This window comes from Lemur catta, chromosome 16 (assembly GCF_020740605.2).
Source record: "Lemur catta isolate mLemCat1 chromosome 16, mLemCat1.pri, whole genome shotgun sequence".
In the NCBI taxonomy this organism is placed as follows: Eukaryota; Metazoa; Chordata; class Mammalia; order Primates; family Lemuridae; genus Lemur; species Lemur catta.
In genome coordinates, this window is record NC_059143.1 from 12,067,138 (window position 1) to 12,084,444 (window position 17,307).

Below are 17,307 nucleotides of genomic sequence, written 5' to 3' on the forward strand. Positions count from 1 at the left end.
CAGAGAGATGCTAGCTGAGATCAGGCTTCGGTCGAAGGATCAGAACTCCACCTCTTCCAAACTAATGGTTTAAGGGGTCCCTGGTTATCCTAGACTTGGCGGAGGACGTTAGCCCTGGGACAGGACTTAGGCTATCTCTGAACCTGCCTATCTGGGAAGCTGAGTAGCCAGCTTCACAACCCATAGTCTGTCTCTTCCCCAACCTTCTCCTAGGTACCACAGGCTGAGCGAGCTTGTGGAGCACGTGTTCCCACTTCTCAGTAAGGAACAGAATTCTGCCTTTCCCTGCCCAGAGTTCAGCTCCTTCTGCTACTGGCGAGACCCGATCCCTGAAGTGGACCTGGACGACTTGGCCTGAGGTGGCATCTCCATCGGACAGGCAGGGCTCAGTCTTCTCACAGCAGGGGAAGGTGACTGGCCCTTCTGCCAACCTTGGACACTAGCTTTCCCGAGCAGGGCCAGGGGCTCCTGGAGTTGGCACCGGCATCCTCCTTTGCCTTCCCAGGCTGGCTGCTCGGGCTCTGCAGGTCTACACCTCAGCGCCCGGAGGGAGAAGGGAAGGGCTTGGCCTGGGGCCAGAGGCCTGTTCTTCCCTCCCCTGTGGGCTGCACACGTGCTTCTTATCAAGTTGTGTGCTGGGTGCTCCTTTCATTGCATAATTTAAAAGGAAGAAAAAAAGCTTAAAAAGAGTGGACCAAAACATTACGCAAAGTAAAGTGTTATAATTTCCACTGGGCAGTTGAGATGGTTTCTCTCTGTAACCAGGGCTTTCTTCAGCGGGTCAGGGTCCTCTGAACTGTGGCAGGTCCCGTTAGTGATATTGGCTGAAACTACCTGTGCACGTTTCGCCTTTGGGCACCTCATTTCCTGCTACACTGAATGGGACAGCTGCTCCAGTGAGCCAAGTTGGGCGGGATGCCCCCAGGATCCATGCACCAGAGCCGCAGAGCCCAGCCCTGCAGACTTGGGCTTCTGGAGGAGAAAATCCCCTTAGATCATCTTCTCGTCTGTGACTAATCCACGATGAGAGACTTTTATTTCTTAGACCTAACCAGAAGAAGAGATCTTGCAGGTATTTGATGTCTGTAATAAAAGTACTAATGGTGAGAAAGTTGGGTTTGAAGACAAACAAAAACATGCCAACAACTGTGTTTTCAGGGAGGCCCAGAAATGCAGATGCACACTTGCACTGGGTCCTGGGAAGAGGACCATTTCCCTCTGCCAGTTGCCTGGCTTAGGTGGGCTTTTTGGTGTCTTGCATTGTGACAGGATTTCTAGAATTCTGTGGTCCAGATTTGCCAGGGAAATGCAGTGAAGCTTGCTTGAAGGCCACTGGCCAGCAGTGTTTGGATTTGGCATTTGGAATCAACACCCTGTAATAAAGCCCATGGACACATGCAAGAGAGGGGCCTTAGAGCTCCTGTTGAGCAGACCACCCCTCCACAGTGTCCCCAGCCCACGTTCTGACCCCTCTAGCTGGGGATTCCTGTGGTCAGCGGTGCAGAGGCTGCCCTGTTAGATCCATGACGGTGCAGCTCCATTTATTGACCTGGTTGTAATGAGCTCATGTCAAATGTCCAAACTAGACAGTACCAGGGAAGGGTTGTGTGCAGTCCGCCCCTCCAGAGCTTGCGATTTGCTGGGTGTTGGTGGCCACTGCAATATTGACACCAAGAAAACTACTGGAGAGGAGAATTCTAGGGCACCAGAAACGACCCCCAGTCATAGTCCTCCATTGTTGAAAACACAGGAGGTGGAGGTTGCTGAGCAAAGAGGAGCTGCAGATACAGACTCTGTGCTCTTGGGAAAGTTTCATTTCCAACTCTGTGTCCCTGCAGTCATATTTAGAGGGCCTCCTGTTTTAGTTTGCTTTACCCAAAATAATACTGCTCTAGAGATAGGGAATAGGGGTGGTTATTTTTCCAGATTGGAGAGTTGAAAGTCCATGACTGATTGCAGCCACTTTTTCCTAGTGCTGTTGGATGCAGAGACAATGTTGAAATCCCTTGAGCACAATTCCCAGTGGGAAAACCTAGGAGGCGCATGTTCCCAGAGAAGGGACAACACAAGCTTTCTGTGGTGCAAACCTTGCCCCCCCTTAAGTAGTTCACGGAACTAATTGTTTAATCAGTTTATTTATATATAGTAGGTTAGAGATCCTAGGTTATGTTTGTATGAAGTTCTGCCCAGTTAGTGAGTTAAAATTCTAGTAGAGCAGCCATGTAGCCACTTTATTTCGTAGATGCCGTCACCACGTCCTCGACTGCCTTCTATTTAGAGGAGGAACGAGAACTTTATGTGCTTAACCTGAGCCTAGTAGGACTTCTTTGCATATGTGTGGTACCGAACATCTTAATATACATCTTCTTCAGTTCTTTTTAGGTTGTCCTTTAAAGAGTTTTTGAGTAGGTAGTTTGTTTCTTTTTCTTGATAAGCTTTTCTCTTTGGACACATGGCCTTGTTAGAGGGTCCAGTCTAGGACCTGGATCTCCCGGCCCTGTGTTGAGAGTGGCTGGCCCCTCTGCCCTGGTGTCCATTAGCACTAGACTTCGTTGCTGCAGGTTGATCCAGTGGGTACATAGGCTAATTAATGTGAGTCTTTTTCCTTGTTTAAAGGAGTCCTTCTTGCTGAAAGTAGATGATTACTTTTGCTGTAGTGTTAATGAAAGTTTTAAGTTTGTGCTGAAAATCCATTGCCATTTTGGTACAAATGACATTTGTTCTTTCTGTGAAAGAGAGATGCCCTCGAGTGTGTTTGTACACAAACCCTGAGGATGGTGAATTGAAGCATCACCCTCGCTCTGTCTTCAGTGCCGGGTGATGCGGCAGGGAGATTGTAGGCACATTGGGCTCTACATCATTCTTTCGGTTGCTCCAGTGGTGAAAAAGGTCCGTTTCCTTCTTTGCAATGCAGTCTAACTCTCGTATTTGCTTTGGTGTCCGAGTGTTGAAGCTCGTCCTGCCGCCATCTGCCTCTTGTCAGGCTGTGCGAGGTGCACATGTGGGCCTGGAGCATGCAGGCAGCCTCCACGCTTGAGTACTGTGTTTTGCTGTGTTTAAAAACATCTGCATAGTTTTCAACTGGAAAAAGAAAAAGCTTATGTATGTGATGTTCTAAAATGAAAGCTGCTAAAAATCATAGGGAGAACAGCTGAGGAACAGAGCGGACGGGATAACTGGGAGGGCTCTGCCCCAGCACGGCCTACCCGGCTGTCGGCCGCACGCAGCCCTGCAAGGTTTGCTCGTGGGCGTTCAGGCGTGAACTCTTACGGGACAAACAGAAGTTGCTCTTTCACTTTTTGCAAGTTGGTGAAAACAGACTCTTCCAGGGAGTTTTATCTTTTTTAGTATCATCCTATGTACTCTGGGAAGCCTTGTTTTCCCAATTTTTGGAGCTTACTGTGATTAACAAAACCGGTTAAAAATTGATTTTCCGTAAAAAGTGCTCTTTCCAGGTGAAAACTACTTTGGGGTTTGGTTTGAAGGTGAGGAATGGAGGGGAACCTTTGTTCTTTTAATTTAATAATTATGTTCAGCCTATGATGACAAGTATTTGATTAGACAGCAATGTCACTAATAAGTTTTAAGTTGTCAAATTAATTGTAAACATCAGTACAGTCTCTTAGTTATGGTAAAGACAATTGTCTTAAAACGAATGGCTCATATTTTGGTGCAGTGTTTGATGTTCAAAACAAAATGTTACAAAAATAAACATAAACTGAATGCATTTGCCTGTTTCCTTTAGGGGGCATTTAAACCATTTTCTCTATACTCTTGCCAGCAATTGATAATTTCCATAAATTAGCATTTTGATCTTTGCTGGCACTTAAATGTATCAATGGGAGGGACTTCTTTTAGGTGCTTATTTTTAAAACCTGACTCCAGAAGTGAGGCTACACCCACAGGAACTAGCCTGTTGCTTTGTGTGTTCTGCCAGGAGATGACTCATTCATACATATGTAATTTCTTCTGTGGTCTCGCTGGTGTCCACAAGGCTGTGTTTACCTCCTACCCCTCGGCCCTCCAGAGTTCCCCTGGGAGTCCTGTCCAGAGCCATGGACAGGACTCACACCACCTTTCAGTAAACCATTCCTAGGAGTGAATACAACTTAGCAAGCCTGATGTTTTCATCAGATAGGCAGAGTCAAAGTGGTCAAAAACCACATCTGACAGATTATTTAAATAAGCATTTTTTTATCCTCTCAGATCACTGGGCCCCTACCAAATGCAGCATATGTTGAGCATCGTGTATCACAGTCCCTCCATGAGCATGTGCCTTCAAGTATGGAAAACTCTCGCATTTGATGCTGCTTTGCCATGGCGTGATGGCTGGGTGCCGAGAACCATGTGTCTGGAGTGCACTTTGGGAATAGAATGGAAGGGCTCACATGGAGTTCGATAACAAAGGAAATGATTTTTACCCAGAGCGGCTCCTAATGCTTCAGAGAAGCAGTGGGCGTTGCATCCCTGGGCTCAGGGACTGGAGCGCAGCTTCCTTGTGTTGCACCCTTCACCCCTTGGAGTTTGCACGTGTCCTTCCTTTTTCCTTCCCATTTATAGAACAGTATGAGGAAAACATGTATGTGTGTTAAAGTGGGTGTGGGTACATACAAAGCCATGTTTCAGAGCTACGAGCATGGAGTATGTCTCTAATCACAAACACTCCACGTAGACACTCCTCTCTTTTCAAGCAGCAAGGATGTAAATTGTGAGAGGCCGTCTGAGAGGTGAGTCATTTGGGAAAGGTAGATCAATGTGCCAACCTGAAAATAATTTCTAATGTACTTTATATTGATTTGCATTCTATATTGCAGGTATCATTTTGTTTTTAATCATTTAAATAAGGCCATTTGCTATTGTTACACGGGGTGTTATAGGGAGTGGACTATCCCCGTCTTGTCTGTTTACATTAAGTTCTCTGGCCCTTTTCAGCAACAACGCCTTGATTTTGGAAGTTGTGACCTTGTGCCTGATTTACGCCTCAGGGTTTGGTCATACCTCTGACCCGCAGGCTCGCCACTTCAGGGAGCTGCTGCGAACCCCACAACCCTGAACTCAGCTGACCTGTTTTCCCTCTGTACAAAAAGACAGCCTTTCGCTTTATAAAGATGCCATCTCCTAAATGGGCCGAATCCACCTTTCATCTTATTCATCTTAAAGTAGAGGCAAGATCAACTTAATTGGGCTTGTTTTGTTTTGCCTGTCTTGGATACACCGAGCTGAACTTCACCTTTGTCAGTAAATGAGCCAAGATGCATTGAGAGAGGAGAAGCAAGTTTTTACTTGATGCTCTAGAGAACTATTTACCAAGTAGGAAAGAAAAATCATTATCTACTTTCTCTCTGGTCCCTGCTTTTCCAGCTGTTGAGCATTTGTCCCCTTTGGCACTGAGTAAGGTCTTCTAAAAGGGAGTATGAGGGAAAAGGGCAAAAGCGCGTACACGTGCCAACTGGGTTTTCCTGAAAATGCTCAGCTGTGTTGGTTTTTTTTTTCCATGAGTCATTTCTAGGATAACCAAGGGTACTCTGACAGCTACCTTTGGCCAGTTCCCCAGCTAGAGAAACAAAGGGCGAGAATGCCATTCTCCCTCCTGCTCCTGGACAAAGAGGTCCAAATTTTAAAATAGTAAAACAGGAAACTTTTAGTTCTTGCTCATGCTCCCTGGCTGGAGGAGGGGCACAAATGAGAACGCCTTTGTTTCCAGTGGCCTGCCTGTAGTCTCATTTGCTAACAGTCTTTGGAACTCACTCAGAGCATTTTACAGCATAAGAGCAGCGTCTAATGGCTCAGTGCAGGCCAAGGAAACCAGAGCTCTTGTATCTACTGTCCAAACCTTGCCCTGAGGTATGTGCCTTTCCCCGGTGGTACCTGATTGACCAAACAAACAGGCTTTGCCAATCTGATTAGCAAAGACCACCTTGAGCTAAGGGTGCCTAGAGCTTTCTGTGGCTGCTGGTGAAGGATTAACATGTCTGGGCTTCCCCTTGGAACAGAACACGCTTGCTGTGAGAAGACCCCTGCTTTCTCAGATGATCTCAGCTTTCAGTGTGTGATCAGTTTTATGTTGGGCCTCTTGTTGCTTAGGAACCTGAGCGTTCGCCAGCTGTGTCTGCTAGAGAGCTGTGCAGTGAGGCAACAGGGACTCGGTCTCATCAGCCTGGGCAGCTGCCCATGAGATGCGAGTTTCCAGCATCCCCTGGAGGAGCCTCTCCAGCTGTGGGATCACACGGGGGCCTGGACCTCCACGCACATCTGGTCTGTCTGTATAAGCCAAAAGCAAAACCCAAGTGTACATCTTGGATGCTGAGGAGTAACAGTTTTATATTTGAGATTAGTTTATTCAAGATTATTTTCTGCACAGCCCATAAACAGAAAAACCCAATTACCTTTCTACAGTTGGCTTTTTACAACAACTTCCAGTCCATGAGGCACCAGGCTTAAAAAAACTTGAAGTGGTTTTACATCTTTATTGGCACTCCCTGTCTTTGCACGTCAATTGTACATGCCATTTGAGGAGCCAACAAGCTTCGTGAACAGTCTCTAACGCATCCCCATCAGCAGTCCCGGTGAGCAGGGGAAAGCCCTGGTGGCAGTGGTGGACCAAGCGTGGACCAGCCCAAACCGTAAACTCACAGTCCCTGTGTGGTGGCATGGGCCACCTCAGCATTTCAGTGTTTAAACTTTTCTCCCGCATGGCAGTGTAAATACAGACAGACGGTTGGCCACGGCGTTGCTCTCCAGTAAAGATCAGCCAGGGCCGTCTTAGCCCAGCAGCTCCTCCCCCTCCATCAGCAGGACACCAGCCCCCAGCCTGTGCCCTGGGGGAGCAGGTGGAACCCAGGAACCCTCAGAGTGGAGCTGGAGGCCGGCAAGATGCCGGGGAGGATCCGGCTCACGAGCAGGAGGGCCTCTCCAAGTCTGCCAGTTATCCAGTTAGAGCGACAGAAAACCAGTGGCCACACTGACCTTGCGCCTCACTCCTCACTGCCTGCCTGGACGCTGCGAGGTATGGCGGCCGGACGGCCTTCATGTTGGGGGCGGTGGTGGGGGCAGAAAACTCCAGACCAGTGCTCCAGTACGTACCAAAACCAAATATATTAAAGCTTCAGAGTTTCCACAGCTCTTTCCCCGTACCTCTCCCCAGCACCCTAGAGGTGGGAAAGGGAAGGATATAAAAACACCCCACTGAACGTGGAGTACATTTCGTCAAAGTCCGTGTGCGCCAGCCTGCCCCCCGTCACCACGATGTTGACTCCGTCTCCTGCCTTCAAGTGCACGATGAGGTGGAAGGTCCCGGGGCCCCCGCAGGTGTGCAGAGCCCCAGGAGGCTGGTGGTATTCCAGGAACTCCCTCCTATAGCCGGCTGTGTGCAGCTGGGCCACGCTGGCGTTGGACACGGAGAGCACTGCCTCCACGTAGGCCTCCCTCTCAGGTGTGAGGGTGGCCGTGATGAGGTAGCGCCCGTCGTATGGCGCCGTGAAGACCCCTGGGAGGAGGAAGGCAGGCGTGAGAGTTCACCTGATGCCATCCCAGCCCTTGCCGTGGGCAAACAGACAGCCGGGCCTGCCCGCAGACGGCAGCCGGGTGGGGGAAGCTAGTCGCTTTTGTGCTGCACCCACCTGCAGGCGCCCACGACTGAGGCCACCTCAGCTGCTTTTTGCCACTGACCCAAGAGTGCCTCCTGGGGCACTTCTCCCCCACTAAAACCACCTCCAGCCAACTTGCAATCAGGCTCAAGGCTGGGCTGCTGGGCACAACAACCATGAGGCAGGACCAAATATCCCAGGAGGCCAGGCCTCTTCATGCAGAAGGGCCAGTGTCCCTGTTGGACAAGTACACAGGTGGCATACACGCATGGCACTGCCACTCAGCCCACATGTTCTGGGCCTGGAGGCTAGAGATGAGGGATAAATAAGGTTTGTAAGTGTACTATTTGCAGACTCAGCCCACGGCAAAAGCTGGCAGGAGCAGCTACCTCCCATGGGCTGTGCAAAGCGCACTGGGCCTTGCCCAGCTTTGGGCAGCGAGTAATTTAGAGCTGCTGGAATCTTGCCCAAGGCGGCTGGCTCTGGCACTCTGGGCTTGGCTCTGTCTTTGCTGGAGTCCACCTGCAGTGAAGCCTCACTGGCGCTCCCCAGGATTTACTGAGCACCTGTTTTACGTGAAACTAGTTGTTCTGGGAATGCAAGAAACATCAGTCACTGACCCTGCTCGCAAAGATCAGCAAGGCAGCGTGGAGTGGCAGGAGGGGGGCAGCCTGACCCCAAAGGCCGTGGCAACTTGGCGGGGGCCCAGGTGGATGCCGAGGCACCCTTCCCACCTGACCTGTCTCAGATGCCGAGCTTCGCCCCAGTGGGCCTGGGGATCCAGATTTTTCCACATGCTGCAGGTGACTTTATGCTGACCTTTAAGAGCCACGGCCCTAAGGGGGGAGATCTAGCCGGGAAGTGGTCAGGTGAGGGTGGTGGCCAGCAGCTACTGAGCGGGAAGCCAAGAGCTCCTCCTCCCAAGGGCAGCAAAGCCTCCCTAAAATCCACTGGCCCCTCGGGGAGGACCTGTTCATGGTGGCTGATGGAGAACAGAGGCTGCTGAGGGCTCAGCCTGGGAAGGGCCCAGGCCAAGGGGACCTCACCACACCTGCCTCGGGGCTCTACCCATCCAGCCCACTTCTCCCCAACCGGCCCTGGTCCTGGCAGGGAAGCCCACCCAGGGGACACTGGGAACCTGGGGGTAAGTTCCATGCCCACTGTCCTCTCAGGCCCCCAGAGATGGGCCGTGGACAGACTCTGAAGCGATTCTGTTGCAGAGCATGAGGCCCTGTCCAGGGAGAAGACGGCCCCTCTCTGGCTCTGTTGTAAACACATGTGGTCCTGAAGGGGGCCTCCTGCCTGCCCCGTCAGGGTGACGGTCAGACCCCAGAGAGGGGCGTGGTGGGCTGGGGCCGGCAGCGCCTTCTTGACAAACAGCCATGAAAAACGAACAGCGATTCTAATGTGAGTGCTGACTGGCGTGTTGACCTCACGACTGGGGAATGTCACACACCCATGTGGCCTGCAGCCCGTGATCTGGGAACATTCTGCGAGAAAACCCATGGAGCTGGGCACAGCAGCACGGGCCCACTCAGAGCATCTCCAGAGCGGGTGTCCCTCCCCCGGGTGCCAGGGGACCAGACAGCGACGGGAGGGCCCCGCTGCGTGTGGGTGGAAGGAAGGGACGCCCCGCGTGCCTTTCACTAACCTGTGTTAGGGTCGTAAACGTCCCCGTCGTTCACCAGCACTTTGTTAAAGAGGACGACGCCCCCATCGCTGGGGAAAGGCTTCTGGGTGAGCCCCGCAGAGAAAGACACCAGAGAAGGCACCGGAGCCCCTGGAGCAGAGAAAGGAAGTGAGCGGGTTGAGGCTTCTCGGGTGGTTCTGTCCTCTGGAGCACAGGCCCGTTTGCCTCACCCGAAAGTGGGACGTGCACTCCACACCTGCGTGCCAGGGGCCCCCGCCCGAGGGACCCGGGAGACACGCAGCAGGGGTCGGGGCAGGCCCTGGGTTCGCAGGGGAAGGTCTAGGGAGCTGCTTGCTCCCTGCCAGACCAGTAAAACCTGCAGCCCCGGAAGCCCATCAGGACCACACAGGGCAGAGGCCCACCCTGCGATCCCCTTGGGAGACTCGGTGGGCTGGGACGATGTAGGAGGGAGAATTCTTTGTGTTGGGCCCGGCCCTCTCGGGGGAGCAGACCTTGGGGGCTTGGCCCTCTGCAGTGGCCAGAGGCCTGTGCCACCACTGTGGGTGGGGAAGGCCCAGCCCCGGCTCGACCTGTGCGAACAGCACCGAGGGGGGAGGCAGGAAGTGCAGGGGAGGGGCGGAGACCACCGGGGAGAACCGAGACCACCAGGGAGAACCCGCACGGATGCAACGTACCTGGGGAGGCTACAGGAGGTGACCCGGGGTATCCTGGAAAACAAAATGGGAATGGAGTGTCAAACAAGATCCCACACAGTAGCTCATTTTTCTGAGCTTTTTTTTTTCCCCTCCCTACGCCTCAGAAGCTCAAATTGAGTCTTCATTACTAAAGCACAGACGTAGGCCGGGCGCGGTGGCTCACGCCTGCAATCCTAGCACTCTGGGAGGCTGAGGCAGGTGGATCGCTCGAGGTCAGGAGTTCGAGACCAGCCTGAGCAAGTGCGAGACCCTGTCTCTACTAAAAATAGAAAGAAATTATCTGGACAGCTAAAAATATACATGGAAAAATTAGCTGGGCATGGTAGCACATGCCTGTAGTCCCAGCTACCCGGGAGGCTGAGGCAGGAGGATCACTCGAGCCCAGGAGTTTGAGGTTGCTGTGAGCTAGGCTGACACCATGGCACTCTAGCCCAGGCAACAGAGTGAGATCTGTCTCAAAAAAAAAAACAAACAAAAAAAACAGACGTAGATAGAACAAGGGCACCCACTCTGAGCTCCCTTCCCAGAAATAGGCATATTTGAAGCCACCTGTCCCTGCATCCTCACTGGCCCACTCATCCCTGCAGGGAAGAGGGCAATGAGGCAAGCCGACTTGCGGGAATGGGAAGAGAAAGATGGGATACTGGGAACTTGGGGCCCAGGCCAGGAAGTCCACAGAGTGTCACTCATACATGCCAACCAACATGTTTGCCCTCTAGTAGCATTATCTGTTCAAGGGCTTTGCCTTCAAGGAGACTGAATGCAGCATTTGTATTTGTTAAGTGAATGCGTGGACTAGTGGGTGGGTGGGTGGGTGGACAGATGCATCCGTGGATAAATGAGCAGATAGGTGGATGAATGTCTGTATGGAAGGATATGTGGATTCACCCACGTGTGGGTGGGTGGGTGGGTGCGTGGATGCGTCCGTGGATAAATGAGCAGATAGGTGGATGAATGTCTGTATGGAAGGATATGTGGATTCATGCATGTGTGGGTGGGTGGGTGGGTGGATGCGTCCGTGGATAAATGAGCAGATAGGTGGATGAATGTCTGTATGGAAGGATATGTGGATTCATGCATGTGTGGGTGGGTGGGTGCGTGCATGAATGAAGGAACGAATGAACAAATAGCGCAAGACAGTATACGTGTCCATGATACATGGAACTAACACAAGACAAACTGTTGTCATAGAAAAGGCCAAATAGCTGCCCAAGAACTGTGATCACTGCAGCTCGGGTTGGCTGAGAAAGAATAGAAAAAAGAACTGGTGAGAGCAAATGTGTGTGTCTTCTCCACAGTGACCCAGCCTGCCAGGCAGCTGCAGGCTTCAGGGGCCACGGCTGCACCAGGCTATCGCTGATGGGGACCGGCCCCAGCCCTGCCAACATCTGGGTGCCCCTGATGGTCAGCCTGGTCCGACCCAGAGGGGGCTGGTTTGCACTGTCCTACGGCAGATGACATGACCTGCCCCAAGCAGGGTCATCTGTGTACACATTATAGCCCCAAATCTCAGTCTCCTCGTCTGTAAAATAGAACTAATACTGGCTGCCCAGTGCTGTTGCAGGAGCTCAAGACGACGCTCAGTCCCCAGCACATGGTGGGATCCCTGCCTTCGCCCTCCTGCCCTTACTCTGACGCCACCCCCACCGTGACCACCGTTCCCCACGCTAACCAGGCACTGAACGGGGCTTTTCTCCTGAGGTCCGATTACCATCCTCACTTTGTAGTTGAAAGACCTGAGCCTCGGAGAGGCTGGGAAGCTGCCCCAGGTCCCAAAGCCTGTGATGACACAGCCCTCCAGCCTCGCCACTTGGCTGTGCGACCTGCCTTTGCTGTGACACAAGCTGCCAACACACTCTCAGTGTCCAGGACCCTTCCTGCTGGGAAGCTGGATGAGCTGCCCGTGGGGCAATTCTGTGTCTAAGTGTGATTTATTGCACCGTCCCTGGGCTGCTCCAGCCTCTGCATGTCTGATGGGCATAAATTGTTCCCTCAGGCCCTAGCACCCTTGGAACTTGTCCCCCTGAGGGTGAGACGCTGGACCTGCAAAGACCCTTCAGCAGACCCCGAGGCTTAGGCTGAAGGTCCACGAAGTCCCCGTGTGTCCTCACGCAGCTGCACTGGCCTTACCTGGTGCGCCCGCATAGCCTTCGGCGCTGGGGATGGCCCCTTGTCCAGTCTGGCCGTCCACTCCCCGGGGCAGGCCTCTCCCCGACACGCCCGTCCTCCCCGGAGGCCCGGCCTCGCCAGTCTCCATGATGACTCCTGTGGAGCCGGGCAAGAGGGGCAGCCCTGTCCAGCCGGGCCATGCAGGCGGGGGCAGCTTCTCCTCGGGGGGCCGTGGCTGCAGAGGCCGCTGGGGCGGGACAGGCCGCTGGGGTGGGACAGGCAGCTGGCCCGTGTGCAGCCGTCGTGCGGGGTCCTCGAGGGGCGGAGGACCACTCGGCCTCAGCGGCGGTGGCGGGGTGGGCTCCAGCTCAGCCAGCTGTGTGGGGGCCTCTGCCGGCGACGGGGTCGAGGACCTGGGCATCTGTGGGGCCTTCCCTCGGCCTGGGGGCTGGGGCGCTTCTGAGGGCTCCTCGGCTGAGCATTGGGAAACAGAAGAAACACAGGGTTAAAAACCTCGCCCTGCACTGCCCAGTCCCACGTCCCCTCTGTGAGGCCCGAGGAGGCCGGAGGTCCCTGCGAAGGGCTGCACCGTGTGGCTGTCCCTGGGGCGTCGGCCACCAGGACATGCAAGAACAGCGTGACAGCTCGGGGACAGCGGCCTCGCGTCTTCTGAAGCAGGTGTGGGTCAGGCCGCCCCCAGGGCCCCGGGGGAGCCGCTGAGCAGGCCAGCTGGGACCCCACAGGCGGGAGGACTTTCCGCCTCTCTCTGTACATGGATGGCGATGCGCCAAAGTGGCGTCATTCTGGGCTCCAGCACCCAAAGGTCCTGATTTCCCTGCACGTGGACACCACAGATGCGCCGTGCATCACTGAACGGGGCCCGACGCCACCTTACAGTCTCCGTGACATGCTAGTCTCGGGGACGCTGCTGAGACCCCCCCCGGCTGGCCCGGGCAGTGTGGGGGAGCTCAGGCTGCCTCTGCAGTGGACACAGGCCCCGGACGAGCAGCGACGCCCTTTCCTTGGGCCGCGGCCTCCAGGTCACCGGCCGAGGGGGTTTCCAGGGGAGGAACCTGCTGGTTCACTTTTCCCTGGCCTCGCGGGATGGCCACCTCCACACAGCTGGGAGCTGCGTCCCTTTCCTCCTCTGAATCAGTTCCTGGAACCAGCCTTCCAGAAAGCCCTTCCTAATTTCCCCTAAAAATAGCCAGGACTGGTTGAGAAACCACTGGCAAAAGCAAAACGCCACCCACCTCCTCAGTCTGGTGCTTGCAACGACTGAGGTTCCAAAGCTGTACACTTAAGACCCGACACGATCAGTGACTGCACTTTGACCAGCCGTCTGGTTTTGTTTTAGAACTAAGCTAAATATGGCGGCTCAAACACATGCTCCCCCGACACCCACAGAGCCAGGGCGCTGGACCCTTTCAAGAGAGGTTATTTCTCAAACAGCCTTCCCAGAAAAACGGATTTTTAAAAACTAGGGTAAAGGGGTGATGCGGTGGTAAGGAGAGAATTATAGAAAAAAACAATTCCCAGAACTGAAAAAAATGAAAGATCCCAGCACAGTTACTGGATAAAACATACAAACCAAGGTATATTCAGAATACTGAGAATAAAGAGAAGATATTATAAGCTTTTGAGGGAAAAAAATATAAAAAGGCATCAGCAGGCTTCTCAACAGTATTGGAAACTATAAGATAAGAGAACGATGTCTATAAATTGAGGGAATATAATTGTTAAACTTGAATTCTATACCCAGCCAAAATATCTATCAATTATGAGAGTAGAATAAAGAGCTTTTTTTAAGACAAGCAATATTTTAAAAATATAAAAAGCACTGTCTCTCAAGCACCCTTTCTAAGAAGCTATTGGAAAATGTGCTCCACTGACACAAGGGAACAGACAAGGAGCCATAAAGAAAAGCGTCGCACACGGGACAGAGGATAAAGACATTTCCAGGACAGTAGAGAAGGCAGGCTCAGATTGAAAACCTCGAAGCAAGTCCAGGAAATAACCAGCCCAGATTGGATCAGGAAGAACAAGAATTCCAGGAGGGAGGTCACCCATTTTTTTTTAATGGAATAGACAAATGATCTGGTATTTTTTATGGTGTAAAAAATTGTATCGAGAGGCTGCTGGAAGGCAGGAAGACTCCAAAATAGGTACATAAAGTCTAAGCAGATAATAATGTGACACTACTACTGATTCAGGGAAAAGAAGAAAAGCAACGTAACCACAGAAAGCTCTTTAGCTCAGACTGCATCAGTGTCGAATGTTGACGTGTTGTAGGATCCCTGTGTTGGGGACTGGGAGGAGGGGAGCCAACAGACAACGTCTAAGGCTGATGGATCAGTTTAGAAACACAGAGGTGAGCATTGAGGAAGAGAAGCAGCTGGAAGAGTTGCCCGAGGCTGCCTCTGTGGCTGAGAAGGGTCGGGAGGGGACGGTGGAGCTGGTCTTCCGTATAAGCTACGCAGTGCTGTTTCGCTTATTTTTATAAAATTTAATTATAGAAGACACTTGCTGAGGGCCTGTTTCTACTCTTCCCTCCAATCCCAGCACGTGTGAGTCTGTCCCCATCTTTCTCCCTGCCTGGGCCCTTGCCCTGACCGCCGGCTGTCCGTGGACCTGCTCCACCCAGCGTCACTCCCGTCCTCCCAGCCTCCCTGTCCTTCCTCCACGCGGGCTCCTGCCTTTTACCCAAGTGCATGTGTCTCCACGCGGAACCTGGAAAAAAGAAATACTTTTCCTCAGTCTTAACCGTCAATGAATTACAATCGGCAAAGTACCTTTAACATAGCAAAGTACGGGCCCCTCAAACGGGTCCTTATTTTCCTCCCTATCCCCACCAAACCCTTCACACCAGCCCTCCTGCTCTGAAATAAACCCGCGTCATTCTCCGAGTCGCCCCTTCCAGGCACAGTTACTCTTCCTCTCCTGTATCTCCCCCTCCCTCCCTCTCTCCCTCCCCCCTCCCCCTCCCTCCCTCTCTCTCTCTCTCTCTCCCCCTCCCTCCCTCTCTCCCTCCCCCCTCCCTCCCCCCCCTCCCCCCTCTCCCTCCTCCCTCCCTCCCCCTCTCTCTCTCTCTCTCTCTCTCTCTCTCTCTCTCTCTCTCTCTCTCTCTCTCGCATAGTTGTGGCTCAGGCCAGCTGATTCTAATTTTGAAGTAGCCCTTGAATCCTTCATCCACACCTTTTCCAGAATGCTCTTTAGAAGGCATTCTAATCATATTAGTTCCTGCCCCAAAATCTTCCATTGTTCTCCACTGCTCATAAAATCAGATGGAATCTCCTCTGACATTCCGCGGCCCCCACCTCCTCCAGCCGCTGTCAGTGTCTGTGCCGGTGCCCAGCCCTCATCTGACTGCCCTGGCTTTGTGCCTTTGCTGTCGCTGTGCACACCCCACCCCAGACGGCCTCTTCTGGCACCCTTGCTGGGAGAAATGGCACCAGCCCCGAAGCCCAGGTTCAAATACCACCTCCCCCATGAAGCCATCTCAGATCTGCCCTGGGTCAGGAACCAGCGGGGGCCTCTAGGGGCTCTTTCAATGGCTCATGTCTTTCCTCTCTGGCCAAGTGACGAGTGCTCGAGGACAGCATCTGAATTATCTTCCAGGAATCCCCCAGGCCTTGGCACAGGGCCTGGCCCGACGCTCTGAGCAATGTGCTGGGTGAAGGGAAGAAGTCTGTGTGTATGCCAGGCACCGCGGGCCATGCCCCGATTCCCGCCAGCCATTAAACTCGGCACCCTAATGGTGCCAAAAATCCTACTGGGGCACTTCTGGTACATCCAGGACAATGACAGTTCTCCTTTTTATATCCATCACTCCCTCAGCACCCAGACTTGACACCCCAAGTGAAAGGCAGGGAAGAAAGAATGGCCTAAGGTATTGCTTGGGCCAAACATCCTCAGCGACTGTCCTGGGCAGTCGTGCATGTGCCGTGGAGGGCGGGACACTCCGGAACAGCCCGCCACATCACAGCAAGGGCCACAGAGAAGCTGCGTTTGCTTTGGATCACTGCCCCAGCCCCAGCCCCGGCCCCCGGCTCAGCCCACAGCATTGCGGGGTTCCAGATGCACGCGTTTACTCCCAAGTCCTGACAACGGCTGGACGCCACCCTGCTCAGTCTGGACAGACGAGCCTCCGGCAGTTGACGGCTTTCTGAACCGAACATGTGTTTCCAATTCAGGGAACGGCCATTTGAAATGAATTCTCCAAGCGAGCCAAGGCCTGCTCCCCGTATGTCTGAACTCCCAAGGGACGGTAAGGACAGACCAGCCACAGGCCCCCGGCCCGCCTGCCGTCAGGGGGCCTTGTGCCATCATGGGCAGGGCAGGCAGGGGTGGCCTCACCGTGGGTGACCCTGACGCCCAGGTGTTAAAGGCCACTCTCTCTCCTCGAAAGCTCTTTTCCAAAGCCCATTTCAGTTTTACTAAAACAAAGCCTTTCCTCAGAAAATCCCCAATAATCCACGAGGCTGATCTGCTAAAACCTGTGTCTTACAGCTGAGTTAACACCCTCGGTCCAGTTACGGGAGTCAGGGATGCCCGTGACCAGGGACGCCTGCCGTCCTCCCATGGGAGCCCTGGGTGGCTGGCCCTGTACCTGGCGGCCAGGTGGGGTCTGGTCACAGGACCAGAGGCTGTGGGGGAAGCCTGGCACTCACTGTCAGGGCCTGAGCTTGAGGCCTGGCCGTGGGAAAGCACTGAAACGTCCTTGTCCACAGAACGGGCTCCACTGCAGTGCCTGCCTGTCACCCGGGCAGGAGGCGATGGATGTGGGTGTGCCCCATGGACTGTGAAACACGATGCAACCCATCCGCAGTCTGGGCGAGGCGAAACCTCATCTCCCTGGCCTCCAAAGGGTACACCTGCTGCCCGAACACTGCAACTAGGGAAGGATTCTAAAGATGCTGATCAAGATTTCAGATTTAAAAAACTGCATCAGCTTACTGACACATGGCACACTCAGTGGATGGAGGGGAGGTGCTTTCGCAGGGGACCGCCCTGCTGAGCGGCAAAGCTCCACTTCCCGGGACATAGCCCGGCGCCCGCACGGACGGACGCAGGAGGAAGGCTCGACTCATCAGGAGAGTCAGGGAAACTGTGGCTCCGGTGCCGACTGGGGACGGGGCACGGGGTGAGCTTAGACAGAGGGGGTGTGTGTGGGGACACGACGCTGACCTTCCCTGCAGGACGGGAGGGCGCTGATCCGCATGGCTGACAGGTGGCACGAGGAGGAGCGTCAGGGCTGAGATGATGG

At 53.5% G+C, this 17,307-nt stretch overlaps 2 protein-coding genes across 4 annotated transcripts in view; one reads left to right on the plus strand and one right to left on the minus strand.

Annotated features, from left to right (window-relative positions):
• The window catches only part of LPIN2 (lipin 2), an 84,365-nt gene extending 77,988 nt beyond the window's left edge, over window positions 1–6,377 (plus strand). For 2 of the 3 annotated variants that reach the window (XM_045527401.1, XM_045527399.1), the window contains exon 20: window positions 4,207–6,377. In XM_045527401.1, the coding sequence (XP_045383357.1) occupies window positions 4,207–4,402 (196 nt within the window). In that variant the 3' untranslated portion in view covers window positions 4,403–6,377. Of the gene's footprint in view, window positions 1–213; window positions 3,728–4,206 lie in introns of those variants that run through there. The other variant, XM_045527400.1, reaches the window with a different exon arrangement.
• Window positions 6,378–6,437: 60 nt separating this feature from the next.
• EMILIN2 (elastin microfibril interfacer 2) overlaps window positions 6,438–17,307 on the minus strand; it is a 46,486-nt gene continuing 35,616 nt past the window's right edge. The window contains exons 6-9 of the mRNA XM_045527616.1: window positions 12,063–12,515; window positions 9,912–9,944; window positions 9,238–9,366; window positions 6,438–7,486 (exon numbers count right to left, since the gene is read on the minus strand). Of these exons, the coding sequence (XP_045383572.1) occupies window positions 7,149–7,486; window positions 9,238–9,366; window positions 9,912–9,944; window positions 12,063–12,515 (953 nt within the window). The 3' untranslated portion in view covers window positions 6,438–7,148. The remainder of the gene's footprint in view (window positions 7,487–9,237; window positions 9,367–9,911; window positions 9,945–12,062; window positions 12,516–17,307) is intronic.